Source organism: Clarias gariepinus, chromosome 2 (assembly GCF_024256425.1).
Source record: "Clarias gariepinus isolate MV-2021 ecotype Netherlands chromosome 2, CGAR_prim_01v2, whole genome shotgun sequence".
NCBI lineage: Eukaryota > Metazoa > Chordata > Actinopteri > Siluriformes > Clariidae > Clarias > Clarias gariepinus.
The window spans coordinates 42,483,509-42,508,217 of record NC_071101.1 but is presented as its reverse complement, the minus strand read 5'-3'; the positions used below and the strand labels follow the sequence as shown (position 1 = coordinate 42,508,217).

The 24,709-nt window shown below is 37.9% G+C and overlaps 1 protein-coding gene and 1 long non-coding RNA gene across 2 annotated transcripts; both read left to right on the top strand.

Annotated features, from left to right (window-relative positions):
- Positions 1–4,516: 4,516 nt before the first annotated feature.
- Positions 4,517–14,669, top strand: LOC128545025 (uncharacterized). Its single transcript, XR_008365826.1, has 3 exons — positions 4,517–4,598; positions 12,781–12,827; positions 13,011–14,669. It is a non-coding gene; the product is annotated as an uncharacterized LOC128545025 (long non-coding RNA).
- Positions 14,670–19,091: 4,422 nt separating this feature from the next.
- LOC128543385 (palmitoyl-protein thioesterase ABHD10, mitochondrial-like) lies at positions 19,092–24,700 on the top strand. Its single transcript, XM_053513792.1, has 5 exons — positions 19,092–19,313; positions 20,041–20,227; positions 21,171–21,282; positions 23,432–23,569; positions 23,777–24,700. Exons 1-5 carry the CDS (start codon positions 19,220–19,222, stop codon positions 24,116–24,118), a joined length of 873 nt encoding a protein of 290 aa, XP_053369767.1. The 5' UTR covers positions 19,092–19,219; the 3' UTR covers positions 24,119–24,700.
- The last annotated feature ends 9 nt before the right edge of the window (positions 24,701–24,709 follow it).

The following is a 24,709-nucleotide window of genomic DNA, read 5'->3' as shown; positions in this document are numbered from 1 at the left end:
AACATGTGTGACTTAACAGGTGTGCAGTTGTGTTGTGTTTTTTCATTTTCCCCTAGAGTATAAGCTGCTTTTACCAGGACATTACACACTCAAACCTAAGGATTATTAAAATGTTAATACATTTTTTTATCACATGTTTACATTCTTGACCATAAAACTTTATTATTTAGGTGCTTCAAACCTCCAAACCACAAAGTGTTTTCCCCATGCCTTTGTTCAAACACACACCCAATAAAATGATCATGTAACTTTTATTTAAATTTCATCTCTCCCTTCATCTTGTTGTGCTTAGCAGAAGCCTGTTACATGATGTGTTCTAGCAATTTCCATCAATCAGTTCCGCTTCCTTGTCAACCAGCTGAAATATGTGATTTTAAAGAGTCAAATGCCACAAGGAAACCACTTGCATAGTGTTTTCCCCCTTTTTATTTATTTATTCATTTTGTTTGTTTTTTTTGCTTTTTTGTTCTTCACAATCCCTGCTATGGTGTTTAGGAAAACTGCATCAGGGTGAACACAGGCTGAAATTGTCAACACGTTTTCTATGCAAAGTAATATAATATAACTTAAAATCATTCTATACAGCATATACAGTGAGGTATATTCTATATATATTCTATATATTCTAACAGCATATAACCTAAACCCTACAGCATACACAGTCAGGTCCATAAGTGTTTGGACAGTGACATAACTTTCAGAATTTGTCTTAATAGATTTGAAATGAAGAAACCAATGTGTGATTAAAGTGTAGATGTTCAGCTTTTCTTTTGAGCTTTTGAGTTTAACAAAACCATTCAGGAATAGCCTGTACAACCATTTCATAGCAACTCTATTTTCACAGGCTTAAAAGTAATTAAACAATTAAACTGATAAACAGTTGCATAGGTGATTGTGATCTGCAGTGTTGGGGGATGTTACATTTTAAAGTAACTAATTACATTATGTAACGGTTAACCCCTAGAGGGCGCCAAAGCGCCTGGGTTTGTACGTTTCCTCCACCGCAGCCGCCTCTGCCAGACATGGGGGACGTCGCTCCCGCTCCACAGCCGCCAAGCGTCGTGTGCGGCACTGCCGATCTGCCGCCTCCAAGCTGCACGAACGTCGAGCCAGCGCCTCAGCCGGGCTTCGAGGTCGGTCTGCTGCTTCCCCCGCCTCCCGGCTTTGTAGACATCGCACCAGCTCAGCAGCCGCCAATGGACGCAGCGAACGACGCTCCGGCTCCTCAGCCGGGCTTCGGGTCGGCCTGCTGCTTCCTCCGCCTCCTGGCTTTGAAGACATCGCGCCAGCTCCGCGGCCGCCGCCGCCCAGCCCGCCGAGCGTCGCTCCAGCTCCTCAGCCGCCGCCGAGCGTCGCTCCAGCTCTTTAGCCTCGCATGCGGGCGTGGATTACGCAGGCTGGCCAACCCAGCTCGAAAGAGGGGATCGACCGCCTCGGTGTTGGGGGTCCAGACTGGGACCGCTGGGGAGGGAGTCCGGGTCCTCCGGTAGTTTTTTAGGGGGGGGTACTGTAACGGTTAACCCCTAGAGGGCACCAAAGCGCCTGGGTTTGTTTGTTTTAGTTTGGAGTTTATGTTTAAGTTGGACTGCGTGTCCCAGACTGCTCCTCGGTCAGGTGACGTGGGAGTTCACCTGAACCGAGGTAAGATAATTAAGTTAATTATAAATAGCCTGACTGGAGCGCAGTCAGGCGTCTAGCTTTTGTTGTCCTTGTAAGATTTATGTTGGTGTTTATTTTATGTGTTCATTGAATAAAAAGCAAATACTAAACCGCCAGCTCGCCTCCTGCAAATTATGCCACGCACACTCAAACGCCGACTGAGAAATCATAACACATTACAAAATTACTGTCTTTAAATAATTACAGCTTTGCTTTCTGATAAAAGTAACTAGTTTAAGTACTTTTCCATTGCAGAAAATGAAAACTCCTTTGTGATAAGTAATATAATATAACTTAAAATCATTCTATACAGCATATACAGTGAGGTATATTCTATATATATTCTATATATTCTAACAGCATATAACCTAAACCCTACAGCATACACAGTCAGGTCCATAAGTGTTTGGACAGTGACATAACTTTCAGAATTTGTCTTAATAGATTTGAAATGAAGAAACCAATGTGTGATTAAAGTGTAGATGTTCAGCTTTTCTTTTGAGCTTTTGAGTTTAACAAAACCATTCAGGAATAGCCTGTACAACCATTTCATAGCAACTCTATTTTCACAGGCTTAAAAGTAATTAAACAATTAAACTGATAAACAGTTGCATAGGTGATTGTGATCTGCAGTGTTGGGGGATGTTACATTTTAAAGTAACTAATTACATTATGTAACGGTTAACCCCTAGAGGGCGCCAAAGCGCCTGGGTTTGTACGTTTCCTCCACCGCAGCCGCCTCTGCCAGACATGGGGGACGTCGCTCCCGCTCCACAGCCGCCAAGCGTCGTGTGCGGCACTGCCGATCTGCCGCCTCCAAGCTGCACGAACGTCGAGCCAGCGCCTCAGCCGGGCTTCGAGGTCGGTCTGCTGCTTCCCCCGCCTCCCGGCTTTGTAGACATCGCACCAGCTCAGCAGCCGCCAATGGACGCAGCGAACGACGCTCCGGCTCCTCAGCCGGGCTTCGAGGTCGGCCTGCTGCTTCCTCCGCCTCCTGGCTTTGAAGACATCGCGCCAGCTCCGCGGCCGCCGCCGCCCAGCCTGCCGAGCGTCGCTCCAGCTCCTCAGCCGCCGCCGAGCGTGGCTCCAGCTCCTCAGCCGCCGCCGAGCGTCGCTCCAGCTCCTCAGCCGCCGCCGAGCGTCGCTCCAGCTCCTCAGCCGCCGCCGAGCGTCGCTCCAGCTCCTCAGCCGCCGCCGAGCGTCGCTCCAGCTCTTTAGCCTCGCATGCGGGCGTGGATTACGCAGGCTGGCCAACCCAGCTCGAAAGAGGGGATCGACCGCCTCGGTGTTGGGGGTCCAGACTGGGACCGCTGGGGAGGGAGTCCGGGTCCTCCGGTAGTTTTTTAGGGGGGGGTACTGTAACGGTTAACCCCTAGAGGGCACCAAAGCGCCTGGGTTTGTTTGTTTTAGTTTGGAGTTTATGTTTAAGTTGGACTGCGTGTCCCAGACTGCTCCTCGGTCAGGTGACGTGGGAGTTCACCTGAACCGAGGTAAGATAATTAAGTTAATTATAAATAGCCTGACTGGAGCGCAGTCAGGCGTCTAGCTTTTGTTGTCCTTGTAAGATTTATGTTGGTGTTTATTTTATGTGTTCATTGAATAAAAAGCAAATACTAAACCGCCAGCTCGCCTCCTGCAAATTATGCCACGCACACTCAAACGCCGACTGAGAAATCATAACACATTACAAAATTACTGTCTTTAAATAATTACAGCTTTGCTTTCTGATAAAAGTAACTAGTTTAAGTACTTTTCCATTGCAGAAAATGAAAACTCCTTTGTGATTTCTCATGCTTGTTGTTTTAGTCAAGACCTTTATAATTATTCTACCATCATCACTCTGAGAAGTTTAGCCCATAATCTGTTAACTACTAATACCTCTATCTCACCTACGCAGTTTCGTGCGGTGGCCATATGGTTCATCATGATTCACCGTGAGTTTTGCGCTGTGATCAGATTTACATCTTTTCGCACGTCGGTTCTCGCATAGTCAAACCGCATAGGTGAGATAGGGGTATAACAGCAGGAATAACAGAGGGGGGTATCGGGGGGCGGGACGACTTTCACACACACACTAAGGGATTGGGAATGACTGCTGTCTGGCTCACGGATTACATAAATTGTCTAAATAGGGGATTACATTTTTTAAAATCTAACTAAATAACTGTAAAATGCAAATAAAATTGCTCATAACTTTTAAACCACTCAACATCAAAACATTTTCTTTCTCTAAGTGTCCTGAAAGGCACCCCAAGGACACTCTGCTGTAATCACCTCTTCCCTCCTATGGCTTCAGATGTCAAGAAGAGGATGGGCACAGACACAGAGGGCGACCGTCTGGTGGGGTTCGGCAAACACAGTTCCCTGACCTACAGTCAGTGCAATTGAAGGTCTTGTCTTTCAGCTACAGGAGCTATATATATATATATATATATATATATATATATTACACTCTAAAAAATTATTCTGTGGCCTTGTAAATTTCACAGTTATAAAAAAGTTATGTTACCTTAATAAAATCTCTAAAAGTCACATACATGATTGTTTGAGTTAAACAAATCAAAATAAATGCCTAAAAAAAACAATTATTTATTTTGTATTAAATTTACACTATAATTTAAGTTTACTTCACTAGTAAAAATCAGTATTTGACTAACTGAATTATATTTTTAACATGCACTTAATATTTTTTGATACATTTCAATAAAAATATCTGTTAATGGAGTAATTGTACTGATTAGTTTCAAGGACTACAATTATAAATTATTCCAACTCAATATTCTTTATTTTTAACAACAAAAACTTAAATAATTGAGTAAATTGCCCTGTGCAAGTGCTCATGGGAAATCTGGCGTAACATCAGAGACAAGAAGGCTGTGAAGATGTGAGAATGGACATGAAGCACCTGGAACATTCTGGAGCATTCCTTACAAATCCTGGTGAGTAAACAGCTAACACAAGTTACTGTAATAATGACTCTGTCTGCCTGCACACACAACTTTATAGGGTGTGAGTTACTGTTCTGAATCCTGTCACAGCCGAGCTCCAGAGCTAACGATAGCTCGGTACAGGACCGCGGTGAAGTTGGTTTGACGTTGGACGTTGGATATTCGAGCTCCGGCATCCAGATTTCCAAATTGTGGCGGAGATTCGCTAACAGAGGCCGGCGAAAGCAGCTCGCCTACTGCGCTCGTTAGGGACCGTCTGCAAATTACTGTCCGACTGAAATACGGATATTATTAATATTATACACATATTTAAAATAAATAAATGATCTATTGCCTCAAAATCCATTCTAAAATGTGTGTCCACTTGTTCTGGAGAGGGCACAACCTTTTTTTGGCAATATTATGACTTTTTATTTTTATTAATAATTAGTATTTAATAATTCTGCATTTTACTTCAATATCTTTCAAGTCATGTGACCTATTGACTCAAAATCTATTCTCAAATGTGTGTCCACCTGTCCTGCAGAGGGCACAAACTTTTTTTGTCAATATTATCACTTTTCATATTGAGTAATAATTAATATTTAATAATTATGCATTTTACTTTAATACCTTCCAGGTCATGTGACCTATTGACTCAAAATTTATTCCAAAATGTGTGTCCACCTGTCCTGCAGAGGGCACAACCTTTTTTTGTCAATATTATCACTTTAAATTTTTTTTAATAATTAATATTTAATAATTATGCATTTTACTTCAATACCGTTCAGGTCATAAGACCTATTGACTCAAAATCTATTCCAAAATGTGTGTCCACCTGTCCTGCAAAGGGCACAACCTTTTTTTGTCAATATTATCACTTTGCATTTTTATTAATAATTAATATTTAATAATTATGCATTTTACTTCAATACCGTTCAGGTCATAAGACCTATTGACTCAAAATCTATTCCAAAATGTGTGTCCACCTGTCCTGCAAAGGGCACAACCTTTTTTTGTCAATATTATCACTTTGCATTTTTATTAATAATTAATATTTAATAATTATGCATTTTACTTCAATACCGTTCAGGTCATAAGACCTATTCCCTTAAAATCTATTCTAAAAGGTGTGTCCACCTGTCCTGCAAAGGGCACAACCTTTTTTTGTCAATATTTTCACTTTAAATTTTTATTAATAATTAATATTTAATAATTCTGCATTTTACTTCAATACCGTTCAGGTCATAAGACCTATTGACTCAAAATCTATTCCAAAATGTGTGTCCACCTGTCCTGCAAAGGGCACAACCTTTTTTCTGTCAATATTTTCACTTTAAATTTTTATTAATAATTAATATTTAATAATTCTGCATTTTACTTCAATACCTTCCAGGTCATGTGACCTATTGACTCAAAATCCATTCTAAAATGTGTGTCCACCTGAGCTGCAGAAGACAAGTGGACACATTAAATTATAAATATTATCACTTACATTTAAGTCACTTATACTTCTTCTTTATCTTTCGGGGGTCGCCACAGCGAATCATCTGCCTCCATCTAACCCTATCCTCTGCATCCTCTTCTCTTACACCAACTAACTTCATGTCCTCTCTAACTGCATCCGTAACACTTTCTCTAGACCTCCTGCCTGGCAGGTCCAACCTCAGCATCCTTCTACAGATATATTTACAATCTCTCCTCTGAACATGTCCAAACCACCTCAATCTGCCCTCTCTGACTTTATCTCCAAAACATCTAACATGGTTTGTCCCTCTGATGAACTCATTCTTGATCCTATCCATCCTTGTCACTCCCAAAGAGAACCTCAACATCTTCAGCTCTGCTCCCTGTAGCCTCACCGTTTCTCTTGGATTCCTCTCATTCACACACATGTATTCCGTACCTCAGTGGTTAAGGCATTGGACTACGGTTCGGAAGATCCCAGGTTCAAACCCCACAACCACCAAGTTGCCACTGTTGGGCCCTTGAGCAAGGCCCTTAACCCTCAACTGCTCAGATGTGTAATGAGATAAAAATGTAAGTCGCTCTGGATAAGAGCGTCTGCCAAATGCCTAAATGTAAATGTAATGTAAATGTCTTGCTCATACTTCTCTGCCACTCCAGACTTCCTCATACAACACCACAGCTCCTCTCTCGGCACCCTGTCGTACGCTTTCTCTAAATCTACAAAGACACAATGCAACTCTTCATTACCTTCTCTGTACTTCTCCACCAGCATCCTCAAAACAAAAACCGCATCTGATGTACTCTTTCTAGGCAAAAAACCATATTGCTGCTCACAAATGCTCACCTCTGCCCTTAACCTAGCTTCCACTACTCTTTCCCACAGCTTCATTGTCTGGCTCATTAGCTTTATACCTCTATAATTGCCACAGCTTTGCACATCTCCCTTGTTCTTAAAAATCAGCACCAATACACTTCTCCTCCATTCCTCTGAAATCCTCTCACTCTCCAAGATCTTGTTAAACAAACTTGTCAGAAACTCTACTGCCACCTCTCCTAAGCACTTCCATACCTCCACAGGTATGTCATCTGGACCAACAGCCTTTCCACTCTTCATCCTCTTCAATGCCCTTCTTACCTCACTTTTACTAATATTTGCTACTTCCTGTTCCACAACAGTCACCTCTTCTACTCTTTGTTCTCTTTCGTTTTCCTCATTCCTCAACTCCTCAAAGTAATCCTTCCATCTTCCCATCACCCTCCTGGCATCTGTCAGTACATTTCCATCTTTATCTTTAATCACTCTAACCTGCTGCACATCCTTTCCATCTCTATCTCTCTGCCTCGCCAACCTGTACAGATCCACCTCACCCTCCTTACTATCCAATCTAGCATACAAGTACTTATATGCTCTTTGTTTGGCCTTTGCCACCTCTACCTTCACCCAACACTGCATCTCTCTGTACTCCTGTCTACTCTCTTCAGTCCTCTCAGTGTCCCACTTTTTCTTAGCTAGCCTCTTTCCCTGTATACACTCCTGGACTTCCTCATTCCACCACCAAGTCTCCTTGTCCACTTTTCCCTTACTTGATGATACACCAAGTACCCTCCTACCTGTCTCCCTAATATTGGCTGTAGTTGTCCAGTCAACTAAAAGCACCTCCTGACCACCCATAGCCTGTCTCAACTCCTCCCTGAAGACTACACAACATTCTTCCTTTCTCAGCTTCCACCACTTTGTCCTCTGCTCTGCCTTTGTCCTCTTTACCTTCCTCACCACCAGGGTTATTTTACACACCACCATTCTGTGTTGTCTGACTACACTCTCCCCTACCAACACTTTGCAGTCAATGATCTCTTTCAGATTACAACGTCGACACAAGATGTAGTTGACCTGAGTGCTTCTGCCTCCACTCTTATACTGTATGTCACCCTATTTTCCGGTATTTACTACTGCCATTTCCATCCTCTTTGCAAAGTTCACCACCCTCTACATTCCAGACTTGGGACTGGCACGAGAAGACACTGGGTTGCACCCCCCCCCCCCCCCCTCCTCTGGTTGCACTAAGTCACTTATTCTTATATTTATTAATAACTAAGGTTGAAATACAGTTGCAAGCAATAATGAGCAGGTCCAATCATCTTGTGCAAAAATACATTGGACACAGTGGACACATGCATTTAAAGGAGACATACCAATAACATAATGACATGATTTTAGAATGGGGGGAATTTTATGTCAAGACCTTCAAAAAGCTCTGGATGCTGAAGAAAAGCATCACACAATAATGTCACTAAATGTGATGTCACTTAATATAATGTCACACAGAAAGTCGCTGCAGCATTGAGGGAATTGGTGATCCCCCCCCCATCTTGTCTTCTGAGAGACACGGCCACTCTAAGAGGTTCTTTTTATACCCAATCATGTTTCCAATTGACCTAATAAGTTGCAAATTGGTCCTCCAGCTGAATCTTATATGTACATTTTACTTTTCCGGCATCTTATTGCTACCTGTCACAACTTTTGGAATATGTAGCTCTCATAAAATCCAAAATGAGCCAATATTTGGCATGACATTTAAAAATGTCTCACTTTCAACATTTGAAATGTTATCTATATTCTATTATGGAATAAATATTTAAATTTAAAACTTCCACTTCATTGCATTCTGTTTTTATTAATAGTTTGTACAGTGTCGCAACATTTTTGGAATCAAGTTTTGGGGTTTTCCATGTATACATGCAAGTGTGCATAAGCTATGCAGCAAAATCTTGTGTAAGGGCCCTGGGAGTTGCATCCTAATGGCAGCAGTTTCTAACCTGTTACTAATGACTTTCAGGGCGTGCTAGAAAAGCAAGAGACCTGGAGGCTGGAAAAAATCCTTAGAAAAACAACTTCATACACTATGATGTAATAGGGCTGATATCATAGTGCTCGGACTCTTAAAAAATAATAATCCTAGTAAAACCTGTGCCAAGTTGTAGTGCGGACAGGGTATTCCGCTGTGGCGACCCCTTGCCGGGAGCAGCCAAAAGACCAACAACGACAACAGAAGAACATAAGACTCCTTCACACACTATGACGACATACAGACGACATATAGTGCTTGGGCCCTAATAAAAAAAAATTCCTATAAGAAAAAAAAGGGGCCCTTCACACACTAAGACGACAAACTGTAGGGCTGATGTTCATATGCTTGGTTCCTAATAACAATCTTTAGAAGAACAAGATGGCCCTTTACACACTGTAATGTACTGTAATAGGGCTGATGTCATAGTGCTTGGGCCCTAATAATCTGTACATGGGTATTACATTGAGACACCCTAACTTAAGTTAAGCCTTTATTAGTCACATACTGTACATTACTGCGCACAAAAAAAAATTTCACATACCAGAGAGCAGGGTCAGCTATGATATGGCACCCCTGGAGCAGATAGGGTTAAGGGCCTAGCTCAAGGGCTCAACAATGGCAACTTGGTGGAGGTGTGGCTTGATCTACCGACCATCTGATCAGTACTTCAGTTTTGTATGCCTGCAAGTTCCATTATACCGTACAGATGAACCAGCCCTGGTTGCTACTGAAGAAGTTGTGCAAGTACTGCTTGACTACATGTCATTTGCTATAGCCTAAAGAGTGGGCACATCACTATGAAAAGGTTAATCACTGCTACTGCTACTGCAAAAAGACCTGGAAGGTATTGAAGTAAAATGCATAATTATTAAATATTAATTATTAATAAAAATTTAAAGTGAAAATATGGACAAAAAAAAAGGTTGTGCCCTTTGCAGGACAGGTGGACACACATTTTGGAATAGATTTTGAGTCAGTAGGTCTTATGACCTGAACGGTATTGAAGTAAAATGCATAATTATTAAATATTAATTATTAAAAAAAATTTAAAGTGATAATATTGACAAAAAAAGGTTGTGCCCTCTGCAGGACAGGTGGACACACATTTTAGAATGGATTTTGAGTCAATAGGTCACATGACCTGGAAGGTATTGAAGTAAAATGCAGAATTATTAAATATTAATTATTAATAAAAATTTAAAGTGAAAATATTGACAGAAAAAAGGTTGTGCCCTTTGCAGGACAGGTGGACACACATTTTGGAATAGATTTTGAGTCAATAGGTCTTATGACCTGAACGGTATTGAAGTAAAATGCAGAATTATTAAATATTAATTATTAATAAAAATTTTAAGTGAAAATATTGACAAAAAAAGGTTGTGCCCTTTGCAGGACAGGTGGACACACCTTTTAGAATAGATTTTAAGGGAATAGGTCTTATGACCTGAACGGTATTGAAGTAAAATGCATAATTATTAAATATTAATTATTAATAAAAATGCAAAGTGATAATATTGACAAAAAAAGGTTGTGCCCTTTGCAGGACAGGTGGACACACATTTTGGAATAGATTTTGAGTCAATAGGTCTTATGACCTGAATGGTATTGAAGTAAAATGCATAATTATTAAATATTAATTATTAATAAAAATGCAAAGTGATAATATTGACAAAAAAAGGTTGTGCCCTTTGCAGGACAGGTGGACACACATTTTGGAATAGATTTTGAGTCAATAGGTCTTATGACCTGAACGGTATTGAAGTAAAATGCATAATTATTAAATATTAATTATTAATAAAAATGCAAAGTGATAATATTGACAAAAAAAGGTTGTGCCCTTTGCAGGACAGGTGGACACACATTTTGGAATAGATTTTGAGTCAATAGGTCTTATGACCTGAACGGTATTGAAGTAAAATGCATAATTATTAAATATTAATTATTAAAAAGAAATTTAAGTGATAATATTGACAAAAAAAGGTTGTGCCCTCTGCAGGACAGGTGGACACCTCTTATATAATAGATTTTGAGGCAATAGGTCTTATGACCTGAACGGTATTGAAGTAAAATGCATAATTATTAAATATTAATTATTAATAAAAATTTAAAGTGATAATATTGACAAAAAAAGGTTGTGCCCTTTGCAGGACAGGTGGACACACATTTTGGAATAGATTTTGAGTCAATAGGTCACATGACCTGGAAGGTATTGAAGTAAAATGCAGAATTATTAAATATTAATTATTAATAAATATGCAAAGTGATAATATTGACAGAAAAAAGGTTGTGCCCTCTGCAGGACAGGTGGACACACATTTTAGAATGGATTTTGAGTCAATAGGTCACATGACCTGGAAGGTATTGAAGTAAAATGCAGAATTATTAAATATTAATTTTTAATAAAAATTAAAAGTGATAATATTGACAGAAAAAGGTTGTGCCCTTTGCAGGACAGGTGGACACACATTTTGGAATAAATTTTGAGTCAATAGGTCACATGACCTGGAAGGTATTGAAGTAAAATGCATAATTATTAAATATTAATTATTAATAAATGTGCAAAGTGATAATATTGACAGAAAAAAGGTTGTGCCCTCTGCAGGACAGGTGGACACCTCTTATAGAATAGATTTTGAGGCAATAGGTCTTATGACCTGAACGGTATTGAAGTAAAATGCAGAATTATTGAATATTAATTATTAATAAAAAAATTAAAGTGATAATATTGACAGAAAAAAGGTTGTGCCCTTTGCAGGACAGGTGGACACACATTTTGGAATAAATTTTGAGTCAATAGGTCACATGACCTGGAAGTTATTGAAGTAAAATGCATAATTATTAAATATTAATTGTTAATCAAAATGAAAAGTCATAATATTGACAAAAAAAGGTTGTGCCTTCTGCAGGACAAGTGGACACACATTTTAGATTAGATTTTGAATCAATAATTCGTTTATTTGTTTTAAATATCAATGTTTATAATATTATTATTATCCGTATTTCAGTCGGACAGTAATTTGCATACGGTCCCTAACTCGCGCAGTAGGCGACGTGCTTTCGCCGGACTCTGTTAGCGAACCCCCGCTACAAATCAGCGAATCGCCGCTACAAATCTGGTCGCCGAAGCTCGAATATCCAACGTCCAACGTCAAACCAACTTCACCGCGGTAGCAAAAGGCCAGTCCTGGGGTTCAGTGTGATTTAGCTTGTTTGTTCCAACCACCAAACTGCTCTGCTAAAGCGCGTTTAATACAGACACTTAAACTCTGGTGTAAAAGGAGAGATTTAACACCGAGCAGCGGCGCGTGCATGTCCGGGTTTCTTCCGGGTTTCTCGGTGTAAACGGCGGCGGTTGTGCTGCAATATTTGAATTTCTCCCGCCAAATGCGGTGATTTTGCGCAGCCAACCGCCACTGTGAAGAGGATATAAAACTAGCATGTTCAAATAATTACCGCGTGTGTACCGGTCCACCTCACACACTGAACCGCGGGTCTGCTCGGTCACTCCGACACTTTAAGGAAGAAACTCAGAACAAATCCAGCAGAAATGAGGTGCAGTGTCCGGACTCTGGTACTGTTTTATCCGTTACTGTATATGAGTATTTTTAACATGATTAAACACTGAGCACGCAGCAGCAGATGTTATAAAATAAATGTGCTAAGTACTGTACTAACAACTAAAGCTATGAAATATAAAGATTTAGTGAAAATACAACATTTCTCTCAGAATTAGAACAGGGAGAAAGTAATATGAAATTAAAATACTGAAGTGAAACATTATGTATGTTCTGATATGTAAGTAAAAGAACCTAAAACTGATTGATTGTGTGTGTTTGTGTGAAACATGTTATATATTTTCTATATCTTTTTCACAGCACCAGCACCACTAATGAAGAGAAGTTAAATAGAGATAAAACAGGAGGTAAATGTCAACTTTTTTAAATGTTACAGAAGTATTAAATGTGTAACCATTGAATCAAAGATAGAAATAGACTATTAGTCCAAAAAGTATGTATTTGAACGGAAGTACTATTTTACAAGTCTGTTAGACTTTATAGTAACAGTCACACTTGTACTTACTTGTATACTATTGTTCCCTTTTCAGGTGCCAGTTTATGGGATGGCGGTGTAAGCTCTGCACATTTGTTGCCTCATCAAAAGAAATTTCGATCATTATGGAGTGAAGCATGGTACTGTTGGTCATGGATATTTTGTGTTCTGTCTTCATTTAGACCAGTGGTTCTCAAACATTTTCTGTCATTCCCCACTTAAGGGGGTGGGCGAATTTTCAAGCCCCACTTGTCAACAAAATGATAACGAAAACGGCCAAGTGTACTATTTATTGAAATATCAATTTCTAAACCAATAAGATCAAATAACGCCAAGTTCAAAACAAATAAAATACACGTGCAACTGTTATAACTGGCTTACCTGTCACTTATCTAGAGCTTTCTTTCAAAGAAGTCGAGTGGCCTATTAACGTGACTGGGGTGTGTTGTCTCTAAGTGTCTTTCTACTTTGTTGTGTCTCATGCTGTCTGCTGCCAGCGGTTTAATACACAAAAGACACGAGTCTCTCCTCGGCCCCACCATCCCCACCATGAATCCAAGCGCAACATAGGCTTTATCATAGGCTTTTTGGTTAAATAGTCTGATGATGCTGAATCACCTGCTTTTTTGTGGTCCATGTAACACATGTATCCATTGAAGTTATTATGCTCACTACATACAGTACGCTACTGACCCGGTGTTATGCTCTAAAATGCCCCCCTGCCACAGATTGCCTCCCCTACATAATCTCTTTCAAATAATATATTAGAACATGAATTCATAGGTTTATGGTTTACAAATTACAAATTATAAAAAACGAATTTAATTATAAAGTAAGCAATATAAAAAATGTTGTATAGGGGAAAAATATATTAATTATATATATTTTTTCATATACAACATGTATATTTTTATATTGCTTATTGTATAATAAAAATCGTTTCCTATAATTTTTCACCACAAACAATATTTATTTAGTGTAATTTGTGATAAATAATTTATTTGTACATTGACAAACCCCTACAAAATAAATGTGCCATAAAATAATCATTTTGGGGGATTTGTATTAATCGTCTCGACGAGTGTCACGTGCATAGGGTTAATTATAATAGTAATAATATATTTAATAATAATAAACCGGGGGGCAATCCGTGGCAAGGGGGCACTTCAGCACATAACACCTGTGTGTGTCCGCGGTAAAGTTAGTTTTATATTCGCATCTCCGAATTCAATAGCTGCATGAATACACCCAGGAATAAAATACCCATATATATATATATATATATATATATATATTTCCTCTCTACATTGTCTTTAAGCTACATCCGCCTTAAATTATACATGTTTAAAAGCATAAACACCATTATTCTCTAGGGCGCAACGAATGATTTAGGGATCATCGCAAAATGCCGCACAGCAACAAAAAGCGTAAAACGATATTGATCTTCCCTTCTGTTCAGCGCCTGAAGGATCAAATAGCAACTTTGTTGCCACACAGGAAACTAGAAATGCCAGACATGTACTGCCTGATAAAATATAAATTTATAACAAAAATACAGAAACATCAGCATACACATTGGAATAAATGAAATTACATATATAATACCGAATGTTTCCTTATATATTGTTCCTCTGCAATTAACATGCCGACGTTAAACCGTTATTGTTGCACTATGGTTTCACTTTTTCTCTGATGTTATTTTAATTTACTTGTATTAATGATCAATTTCTTTGCGTGTGATTGTTTAGTTTCGAGTGTCCGATCTTTATTGTCAATAAAGAAAAGCATGAATTAGAATAGGTACTTTCCTATTATTTTCCACTAATACCCTCCCGTTCATTGCGCCCCACCTGTCATGTCTGTATTCCCCACTAGTGGGGCGCGCCCCACACTTTGAGAACCACTGATTTAGACTGTCATTGCTTCTTTAAGACTCGAGAAGGTCTGCACACACATTTGTATGGATCCCACAGTTTGCAGGAAACTGAAGTGTGAAGGTGTGCAATCTTTCAGATGTAAAATGTGACTCATTAGATTCTAATACAAAAGTCTACTTTCCATGTGTTAACTGTATAATACTTGTGGCAGGAGTATTGTTTCTGAAACTAATAACTAATAACTAATAACATAAATTCAGCTCTTTGTTTATGATCTTGTTACATGTCATTTGCAAAGTAAACCAGGTTGAGTTTAGACTTCATGTCTTGTCAAATTTGGCAAATAAATGTTTAATTAAAACGAAAATGTGTGTATTGTTTCTTTCATTCAGTTAAAATATTTAGTAAATGTAGCACATTTGTTTATTAAATAATAGTATAATTTTCAGTATCTTCTACCTTCCATTTCAATTATATCTACTCAATTATTTTACTTATTTTCACTTTTCCTTAACTTCTAATTTCATTACATTTACTCAATTTTGTACATCATTGTACTAAATATAGTTATTCAGGTCTACTTAATTTTTTTACTGACTTGTACTCAATTCATGAAGTATATTTTACATGATTTTTATATTTTTTTTATTTTTACTCAATATTTTTAAGTGTAAAAATGTTTCACCAAAAAAATTGAGTACAGCACAGTTTTATTTTTTAGAGTGTATTAAAATAATGATTTCATCATGTTGTTTTATTGTGAAAGCTTTTATGGAAGTATTGGTTTTTCTCATTGAAAAATAAAAACTTGCACTTTTCAATATGCCTGTCGGTTTTTACTTGTTGGCAGTATTAGCTGTAAAGTAGTTGAGTAAACTTTGAGCTATAATAACTTTAATAGTTAATTTAAACTTTAAAAAAAAAAACTTTTTAAAATTAAAGTCTTACATAAAAGTGGTATTTGGTTACATTTTTCAAAATTTATTCTTATGCTAACATTATCCTTTAATGAGCTATGCTTAGTTATTCCTTTTAAAGAGAGTCGGCAGGCTTTTCCGACTGACCACATGGCTAATAGAATATTGTTGGAGTGAGAGGGCCTGCGATCTGCTGCTCCCTTCATCCCAAAGAACGGGAAGTGCAGCGCATAAATTTCCTGGAGGATGAATGGGGATTTTGTTCATCAGTAGAAAAAAAGTAATGTACTTTACATGAGTACTTTACATGGATTATGGCAGTGTAATCATTTGCAATTGTTTGCAAAATTCATTAATATTGTAGAAATTATTCAGATTACACAATGCGCTTCTCTGATTTGTAACATGCAGAATTGCTTGTTCATAACAACAAAAAAAATATATTAAAGTCACCAATCAGTAACTGAGGCAAATCTTGGCAACAATGTGACATATATACACCAAACTTTGTACATGAATGTGGGACCAGTACCTAATTCACTCCAAGAGGCTATGTCGAAATGTACCTATAGGGGGTGCTATAATCCCCGCCTCGATCTGCAGGCTGCAGACAGAATCATAACTCAAATGAGTCTTCTTGATCACACACGCTGTTACCGTATAAACCTTTTTCTATGTACAGTTACAATCAGAAAAATGTAACCAGAAAACAGCATATAACTTTAAACTTACATTGATTATCAATATAAACAACACATACTGTATGAGGCTGGGCAATGGAATAAACTGTGTGGGTGCCAATAATGTCAAACATTTATCTGTAAATTCTGCTGCTTTTTGTTGAAAATTGGCAGACAAAAAATGTGAAAAATAGTTTCCGATGCAATGACTTGAATCAATGTTGGGAACACGGTGTTAATGTGCCTAAGAGGCTGCCCTTTCAGAGAACTGAACTGTAGAACTGAACAGAGAACTGTAGATGGATGGTTTTTCAAGTCACATGGGAGTAGGTCTCCAGCAGGTAAGAATAGAACATCTTTTTTTTTCTCCATGTGACTTGAAAAACCTTCCAGTTAAATATAAATATTAATACTTTGATCAGCATGTTATCTAGTTTAATTTAGTGGTTTAGTTACATAAACAAGACCGTTCTCTATTCAACCCTTTAAAATTTCATAGCTTGGCTATTTGTTTAAATTTATTAATATAGACAAACGTTGTTTAAATGTAATTAAACAAAGCATCTTTTTAATATCATTCTCTTTTTGTTTCTATTTATTTAAAAAAGTAACTTTTTTAAATCAAAGTGGCAAAAACCCTACTCTAAGGCTAACAAATGTATTTTACGATTAGGGACATTATTTAATACAATACAATATTTTTACAAAAAAAAAAGGATTTTCTATCTCTGTAAATCAACCTGCAATGTAGTTAAAACGAGTGCACTAAATGCTGTCTGTCACTATTTTTAATCATTTATGTGCATAACACTGTGGTAGTTAATGTCATATGCACTGTGCAGTGTTTTATATAGACAGTTAGGTTTTAAAATTAAAACAGCAACGGCATGATTGTTTTATAAAGTAGACTATGGGTTCATAGAGTATGTATTTAGGGCTTCATTTTCGCTAGATACCAGGGAAACAGCTGTGATGAGGGGTGAACACAGCGAAGATTTAACTGATTAATCCCTCATGACATTTTGTAAACTGTATTTATGAGAAAGGACTGCACTGATGCAATTTATCGAAAAACACACACCTTGCCTTAATCCTCCCTCTGTGATGGCGAACTGAAAGACCGGGAGGAGCCGACGTCTGCCGCCGCTTTTATATGAAATTTAAAAGGGACGATGGGCGATCACCAATTTGTGTGAAGTTTATGGAGAATTTTTAGGGGGGCTGGGTACAAATGGCCTATCGACGCCCATGCTGCATACGCTCGGTGCATTTAATCTCCGATCCTCTTAATCTGCGCGTTGGATTCGGCACGCGCGTTGCAGCCCTAATCTCCTCCCACAGCTGCTTTCTCTCTGCGCGTTGGTCACTGCCCCGATTACTAAATTTCTAAAAAAAAAAATTGAAATCTGGCACATTCCTCATTTAAACCCAGTCTTATCTGATGTGTCTGTTTTTGGGTTCTCCATGCCTGCGTTGCACGGTCGGCGCCTCGTGACAATTCCTCCATATGATATAATGGAAACTGATTGGTTCCACAACCAAGAAATATTCATATAAAATATTTAATACAAAATATAAAGTAAAAGTTAAACAAATTAACCTGCACCCTTTGAAAAGAATCGTAGCTGCAAAGTGATTGTACTCATCTCTCATTTTAAGTTCAATTTTACGCCTTACACACTTTATCTGAAACCACAGGAAGATTACTTACAACAACAAATTGTGTTTGAAAATTGATTTAACAATATTATCTTAGTTGGTCAATTACTTAAACCCAGTTGTCAATTGTACACACTAAAAAATAAAATTGTGCTGTACTCGATTTTTTTTTTTTTTTGGTGAAACATTTTTACACTTAAAAATATTGAGTAAATATAAAAGTTGTGAAATCATATAAAATATTAAATACAAATTAAGTAGACCTAAATAACTATATTTAGTACAATTATGTACAAAATTGAGTAAATGTAAAAATGAAAATCTGAAGTTAATGCAATGGTTACCCTAAATGAAAATATGTAAAATAATTGAGAGGATATAATTGAAATGCAAGGTAGAAGAAACTGAAAATTAGACTATTATTTAACAAATAAAAAGTGTTACATTTACTAAATATTTTCACTGAATTTATTTTATACTGCTCTATCACAGAATTAATGTTACACTTAATTTTTTAAACTAGCCTATATTTACTTGTTACTCAATAAATATTTTAATTCAGGTCAATTTATATAATGATACCAAATTATAAAAAAAGAAATAATACACACATTACCATTTTTGGCATTTATTTGCCAAATTTGACAAGACATGAAGTCTAAATTCACCCTGGTTTACTTGTGTATGAAAAATGACATGTAACAAGATCATAAACAATGAGCTGAATTTATTTTATTAGTAAACAGTCCCACAAACAATACTTCTGCCACAAGTATTATACAGTTAAAATATGGAAAGTCGACTTCTGTATTAAAATCTAATGAGTCAAATTTGACTGCTGAAAAAAAGGATATTACACTCTATACTGCACAATCCTGAGCCCTATAACTCAGTCACGTTAAACACCAGGCTGGGGGCAGTCGACGTTGCCGTCACAACAGTGTGACGCAGACAAACTATTACGTTGAACCGTAATCTCTGGCCAAGGTCGCTGTAACGATCTTCCAAATAGATTTGGAAGAAAAATAAGATACGTTTATTGACGAATACAGCACGATTTTATGTAATAAACACACTTCATTACACTGTCTTGCCGTGCAGCGCAGTATAATCTCGTGATATTTCTCCGGTATGGCAGCAGTGGCGTTAACACAGTGCCGAAGAAGAGCTTTACAGGCTTTGGGTTATGGAGCAGTGCGGCTTCTTTCACCTACATGTCTCCAGGGTTAGTACAAACAGGTTTACTGACTGCTGTTTTTTACAGAAATGACGTGAAATGAATGAACGGCTGTTATAAAGCAAGAAAATGAGATGTTTTATTAGACAGAAATTAAGAATGTACTAGTTTGGGAGATAAATATGCCATATGTTAAAATATTTTATTTAATATATTTGTTCTGGATGTGCTCGAATATTTATGAATCTTATGTAACACCCATTTGTCACTTTATTCCGTTGTACTTGACCTTTTTTGTTTAAAGTTATTTGTTTTTTTTCTACTTGGAAAAGTACTTGTACTTTGAATCATGATAAAACCACAAGGCATTAATTAAGCCCTTGTCTTTGAAAAACTGTGTGAAGTCGCTATGAAAATCAGTTTTAAACCCATGAATATTAGTTATTTATTTGTGTGTAAAGCGCGCCCCCTGTCGGTCGTTCAACCTCCACGTATTAAGTCTAAGCGGATTAGACTGGTGTAAATATTTGATATAGTATATTTTATATAATATATACTATTATAGTATATTTTATATAATATACACTATTATAGTATATTTTATATAATATGTACTATTATTATACACTTAATAACTCAAAGATGATGCCGCATTTCGACAAAATAATTTTAACAAGCTTAGTTTTAAGTGTTGTGATTTGTTTTCTATTCGTTCTGTAACACTTTAAGAAACATTTCAGCATTGTTTTAACACTCCTCTTTTATATGAGCACAGGAGTCCGACAGATGTTCAGTAAGGTACAGTACATTTCCCGGCCGGACCTCCCGAAGCTGGCCTATCGCAAAGTGGAAAGGTTGAGTCCTGGCGTGATGTTCCTGCCTGGTTATGGCTCTAGCATGAACGAACGAAAAGCTGTAGCTCTAGGGGACTTCTGCATGCTTTTCAGTCATTCATATCTTAGGTAAACACACTTTTTTAAATCAGCAATCTTATTACGTACCCAGATTTTTTATTAGCTAAAATTCTATAATGTTGTCTTATGTAACTTTTCAAATTTCCGCAAACACACTGCGGATCTATAAATATTTGTTAATCCTCAACAAAACAGAGTTCACAGTCTAATACAGTGGAAAACGGCTTCTGGGACAAAATGTCATCCGGGATCCTCCTCATAATTTAAAGATGCAGAGACCACACTTTTACATTTGACATGTGAGATTCATTTCCTTCCAGTACGATTTTTGGTTAAATGATGGCAGTGTGGGGGAAGGGGACAGAGAGATAGTCAAATGGATTGGTATGCTTTACCTTGTATATTCATGTCAAAGGCGTAGCCCTGGGGCAGGGGTACTCAGTGGTTAAGGCATTGGACTACGGTTCAGAAGAACCCATGTTCAAACCCCACAACCACCAAGTTGCCACTGTTGGGCCCTTGAGCAAGGCCCGTAACCCTCAGATGTATAATGAGATAAAAATGTAAGTCGCTCTGGATAAGAGCGTCTGCCAAATGCCTAAATGTAAATGTATAAGCCTCACTTTGTCGGACTTAATAACAGCCGGTGAGGGAATGACGATAAAAATACAATAAAACGAGCTTGGACAGGAAACTGATGTTCCACAACATTAAGTGTAACAATAAACCAATAAATAGTTGTTAAAAATTATAATAATAAAAACTTTTATTACATAAGAGAAATGGAACACTTCAGGGTGTTATTTTATTAAAATTAATTAACTTCAAGTTAATAATAGTGACTCCACTTCATCTCATTACTGTGTCATTAATAATTTTTCTGTAACAGCACACCCCTGAGTCTTTTATTCCTTACATAATGAATGTACTCCTGTCATATCTCTAAATGAATGTTTGTGCAGGAAAATAATCGGTTTGTGTGCTTGTGCAGGTTTGATTATTCCGGTCATGGAGCATCAGAAGGAGTTTTCTCTGAGGGAACGATCGGAAGCTGGAAGAAGGACGTTCTTTTTATGTTGGATGAAGTTGCAGAAGGGCCTCAGGTGAGACCTTAATGATATTTTCCTGTGAACACATGGATTGTTGGCAGATTTAACACATTATGATTAACTAATTTAAGCACTGTTCTTTTTGTATTGAAGCTTTAAGTGGTTTGGATTAAAGAAAAATTAAGGAATCTGAGATCCTGCTGATGTGAACAGATAAATAGATAGATAGACAGAAAGATGCAGAATATGAATGTGGATATGCATGTGGAGTCAAAACTACGAAATAACCCTTATAGAATTAGGTAATTATGTAACAACAACAGCAACAGTCAGTTGTTATTTTAAGGCATGGAGGTCAAACTTTTCCTCACCAATTAACAAACAGCGCCTCAGATTAGATTTTAAAATCTAAATAAAGGTGCTTATTGCATATTTTGGACGCCTTCAGAATTGTTTTATACTGTAAAAAGAAATAGAAATCAGGAACAATCATGGAGTTAAAAAGTGATCCCAAACTTTTGAGCAGTAGTGTGTGTGTGTTTGGGTGTGTGTGGGTGTGTGTGTGTAAATGCTCAGATAAATAGATTGAGATATGCAGATCTTCTGCAGCTATATCCTTTTAGAGATCTACTTATTTTGCTGCAAATGACTGAATGTTGGTTTTGGTATAATTCCGTAATATATAGCAGTCCAACATTACTTGGACTGATCAATCCCTGTTTTTGGTAGGAATTATATTTCTGCCTGGCAAAATAGTTTAGTAGTAGTTGTAGTAAAGTAATAAAAAAACTAACAGATCCATAACTAACAGAATTGAATAACTAATTGAAAGGGACATGTTCAAATTATTAGCAGTCTGGAGTTCAATTAGTGAGGTCATTTATTCTGTGAAAAAAATTCTCACAAGGCCTTTAACACTCAGCTGCTCAGATGTATAATAAGATAATGAATGCAAAGTATGTGCACCCCTCTAATATTGAGTAGGTTCCTCATTTTCCACCAAAACAGTGACAAACTGTGTCTTCTGAGACCTTGGAACCCAGCATTAACCTTTTCAGCAGTTTAAGCTACAGCATCTCTTTTATTTCTATAAGGCAGCAAGTAAACCATCTGTCCCAGACGTTGATGTGTTTGAAAAAAAAAAAAATGGTCGAGTGTAAGGATGTGAGTGACTTTGACAAGGGCCAAATGGCCCAAGGAAAGAAAAACCAGTGACAGCATAATGGGCGGCCAAGGCTCACTGATGCGGAGCAAATGTTACTCAATACTCAATATTTTTCATAATGATATGACTTATCTGTGTGTATATTATATATATATATATATATATACACTCACATAAAGGATTATTAGGACCCCCTTTTGCCTTCAGAACTGCCTTAATTCTACGTGGCATTGATTCAACAAGGTGCTGAAAGCATTCTTTAGAAATGTTGGCCCATATTGATAGGATAGCATCTTGCAGTTGATGGAGATTTGTGGGATGCACATCCAGGGCACGAAGCTCCCGTTCCACCACATCCCAAAGATGCTCTATTGGGTTGAGATCTGGTGACTGTGGGGGCCATTTTAGTACAGTGAACTCATTGTCATGTTCAAGAAACCAATTTGAAATAATTCGAGCTTTGTGACATGGTGCATTATCCTGCTGGAAGTAGCCATCAGAGAATGGGTACATGGTGGTCATAAAGGGATGGACATGGTCAGAAACAATGCTCAGGTAGCTCATGGCATTTAAATGATGCCCAATTGACACTAAGGAGCCTAAAGTCTGCCAAGAAAACATCCCCCACACCATTACACCACCACCAGCAGCCTGCACAGTGGTAACAAGGCATGATGGATCCATGTTCTCTTTCTGTTTACGCCAAATTCTGACTCTACCATTTGAATGTCTCAAAAGAAATCGAGACTCATTAGACCAGGCAATATTTTTCCAGTCTTCAACTGTCCAATTTTGGTGAGCTCATGCAAATTGTAGCCTCTTTTTCCTATTTGTAGTGGAGATGAGTGGTACCCGGTGGGGTCTTCTGCTGTTGTAACCCCATTCGCCTCAAGTTTGTGCGTGTTGTGGCTTCACAAATGATTTGCTGCATACCTCGGTTGTAACGAGTGGTTATTTTAGTCAAAGTTGCTCTTCTATCAGCTTGAATCAGTGAGTGTATATATTTTATATATAATTTTTTTTTTTTTTTACGTGTAGGTTCTGGTTGGCTCCGGCATGGGTAGCTGGCTGATGCTGCTCGTCGCTATCGCTCGCCCTGAGAAGGTCAAAGCTCTCTTGGGCATTTCAACGGCAGCTGATCATTTTCTTACAGCATTTAAATCACTTCCTCTGCAGGTTTTCAGCTCCACACTGACTTCAAATTAATGTTTAAAAAAAATTTTTTTACATTTGTTTGTAATAGAGATGAAAAGTGTGTGCATTCTATACAGGGGGCAGCTTTAAAAAGAAAACTAGAAATAGAAAAGGTGACTAAAATATCAGATCCGGTCTTTTCTAGATATCTGTGGTAACGCCTCATTTCTTTCATTCTCCATGCAACAGAAAAGAAAGGAGGTAGAAGACCAGGGCGTGTGGACGATCCCAACCAAAAGCAACAATGAAGGTGTGTACACTGTTAGCATGGACTTGCTGAAGGAAGCAGAGAACCACCGCTTGCTGAATGGCCCCATCCCCATCACCTGCCCCGTGCGTCTCATCCATGGGATGAAGGACGAGGATGTGCCGTGGCACATCTCCATGCAGGTGGCAGAGCGCGTGCTGAGCGACGATGTGGAAATCATCCTTCGGTGCCACGGGCAGCACCATATGGCCAATGAAGATGACATACAGCTCATGGTGATCACCTTCCATAGCCTTATGCAGAAGCTGGTCTATACTGTGTGATGGCTTGGAAAAAAAAAACATCTTGAAACTCTCAGAGAGACCCTGTTTCACTAGTGCCTTCAAGTACTGGGTTATGGTTGAGTCTAAAATCCAGGAGAGGAACATCTTCAAATGGATAGATGAGGAAGGCATATGAGCTGGTCCGGGCTGGGCCAACGCCTGTGCATTCACATAGGGTTTAGCTCCTTTCAGATATTTTATTAGATAAGCGTGGGTAATGACTGGGTTTGAGACTAATTTGCTTACAGTTTGGAGAAAAAGGCAGATGGAGGCTTTTAACATGCACAAATTTCATGTTGCTGTTGTGCCACTCGCACAAGTGGCAGCCAACCAAACTAAAAACCTGCCAGTTCTTTACATAATAACAATGACATTATCATGCATTATCGTGCTAATGTCATAGTGCTTGGGGCTTTAAAAAAGAAAAATTATAATCCTTAGAAAAACAATAGGGCTAATTTCATAGTGCTTGGGCCCTAAATACACAACATAAAAAGTTAAGACAAAAACATTGACTGTAAAATAATCAACTGTAAATAAGACCACACTGTAACAACATAATATTTTTAACTGTACAACTATTGTGTAATT

Coding starts and splice junctions, on each gene's coding strand:
- LOC128543385 (XM_053513792.1), top strand. CDS start 19,220: ATGGCAGCAGTGGCGTTAACACAGTGCCGAAGAAGAGCTTTACAGGCT. Junction 20,228..21,170: donor TTCAGTCATTCATATCTTAG/GTAAACACACTT, acceptor GTGCTTGTGCAG/GTTTGATTATTCCGGTCATG. Junction 23,570..23,776: donor TTAAATCACTTCCTCTGCAG/GTTTTCAGCTCC, acceptor TCCATGCAACAG/AAAAGAAAGGAGGTAGAAGA.